Source organism: Acanthisitta chloris, unplaced genomic scaffold (genome assembly GCF_000695815.1).
Source record: "Acanthisitta chloris isolate BGI_N310 unplaced genomic scaffold, ASM69581v1 scaffold2202, whole genome shotgun sequence".
Classification (NCBI taxonomy): domain Eukaryota; kingdom Metazoa; phylum Chordata; class Aves; order Passeriformes; family Acanthisittidae; genus Acanthisitta; species Acanthisitta chloris.
In genome coordinates, this window is record NW_008658591.1 from 1 (window position 1) to 2,157 (window position 2,157).

The 2,157-nt window shown below is 39.7% G+C and overlaps 1 protein-coding gene across 1 annotated transcript; it reads left to right on the top strand.

The window, feature by feature from the left end:
• Positions 1–659: 659 nt before the first annotated feature.
• LOC103812130 (cartilage-associated protein) lies at positions 660–1,553 on the top strand (the record flags this gene model as incomplete). Its single annotated transcript, XM_009085140.1, has 2 exons — positions 660–809; positions 1,382–1,553. Coding segments are annotated over 2 exons (322 nt in total), but the record flags the coding sequence as incomplete, so codon positions are not given.
• Between the last annotated feature and the right edge of the window lie 604 nt (positions 1,554–2,157).

Here is a 2,157-nt window from a genome sequence, read left to right on the forward strand (position 1 = left end):
TAAATGCATGCACACCAAACTACACACGTTTGATACATACAGCTATAAATGAGGATTGTATACTTCACAAAGTATCTCCAGTAGGGATTAAAGTCAGTTTTAAAATGGGTACAGAAAAATCACATAGTACATCAGGACATGATTACTGAGCAAGTCTCTGCAGTTTGTACTAACTTCATAACACCATCAGGAAGATGTATTATTGTCCTCTGTGCTGCTAGGCAAATAAGTGACATAAACACTATGTAAACATGGTCAGTGATGACTCCTGCCCAGTATCCATAGGTTAGCATCAGTAATCCCACACAGGAGCAACAGTATGGTCTTGTGCCTTGTCAGCTAAATATATGTATTGGGAAGGGAAAAAACCTAATTTTTTGACTTACAACCATCATCTGTGCTATCTGCAACAATAATAGACTTCTAAAAGTAAACAAAAAATTGTTCACAGTGATGCAGCTAGGAGTAAAACTGAGAAGATTTATATCAGTTATACTGTACCATCGTATCTGCAGAGACTGTGCTTTCAGTAGAAGTAAGTTTGTGAATATACAGGCTGCAGGAAAGTTCATTGACAAAAACTGGTAAACTTTGAATTGCCTTTTTTTTCCCCAATTAACTTTTGTTAACCCCTTCCTCTTCACCCTGTCCCTGTTTAGGCTAATAATCTTCCAAAAGCTATTGCAGCAGCTCACACATTTCTTCTGAAGCATCCAGATGATGAAATGATGCAAAGAAATATGGCCTATTATAAGAGCATACCTGATGCTGAAGAGCATATTAAAGACTTGGAGACAAAGCCTTATGAGGTATGCTTTTTATTCAGTCTGGTTTTTTGGAACTGTTCTATTACCCTCATTTGCTTAGGTGTTCTCAGTGCTTACTCTCCTTTCACTCTTTCTGTCATCTCAGTCATCTCTGTTCTGCCTTCCTGATGCATTTCAATGTTCCATCAGTGAGTCGTAGTAGATCACAGACAGCAGCATACCTACTTGAAAGCTGCTACATACAGATGACTACTGGAGCTAAGCGGGTGCATAGTTACTCCAGTCCATGGGTGTTGTAGCAGCACAGCTTAAAATAACTCAGACACCTGGTGTTAAGATTCCATTGAAAATCTCTGTCACAACCTGTGCTTTAGACTCACACTGTTACTTCTCTCCAGCAGGCTTTTCTTTTGATTGGAAATGGAATTACATACTTTGCTCTCTGGAAAATACCTGATTAAATCCACTGGTCATCTGTATTTGTTGTCCTTACATTACCTGGATAACAGTTTATATAGTCATCTAGAAATGCAGAGACATCATTTACTGTATTTGAATTTACACACTTCTCACAGATCAGTTACTGCTGTTTTTCATTCCTGCCAATTTTTCAGAATCTCTTTGTCAGGGCTGTGAAAGCTTACAATGGTGACAATTGGAGAACGTCCATCTCGGACATGGAACTGGCTCTTCCTGATTTCTTCAAAGCCTATGATGACTGTACAGCAGCCTGTGAAGGCTCTCGAGAGATCAAAGATTTTAAAGACTTCTATCTTTCTATTGCAGGTGAGTGGTTAGGAAACAGGAAGGAAAGATACCCCCAAAGTGCATTTCAGTTTGCAGATATAGCAAAAACTGTTAACCAGAAATATTTAGAGATTGCACTAGGTATGTGTTTATCCCTGAGCCATGAGTTATGTTTGGAAGCCAGCTGTCCTCATTGCATGGAATCACTGCACTGAGGGGCTTGTTTCTCTGGCTTTAAGTGCTGGCCAGTAATGACTTTTGCTTATGTTGTTTGACTGCGTGTTTTACACATTGACACTTGCATCTTTGTCAGTTCTAGTACAGATAAGTGGGGAGGGGTTTAATATACTTTTTGTTGGCTTTTTATAAATGCCCCGGTACATACCACCAAGCTGTGGGCTAATACTGGGATACCTGAGATGAACATTTGGTTAGGATTTTCATAGAAAATCATCAGAGTCAAGTCCCCGTTTTTGAATCATGGCCTTACCTGTTTCAGAACACAAAAATAGCATCTCTTTTCCGGGAAGCAATTTTTTTTTCTATACAGCTGGTGGGAGGGTTTGTGTCAGAACGGTGTAGATGTGTAAGTAACAACAACTGCTCCATCCGGGTGGCAGTGGTTATCCAGACAGGCCTCTTG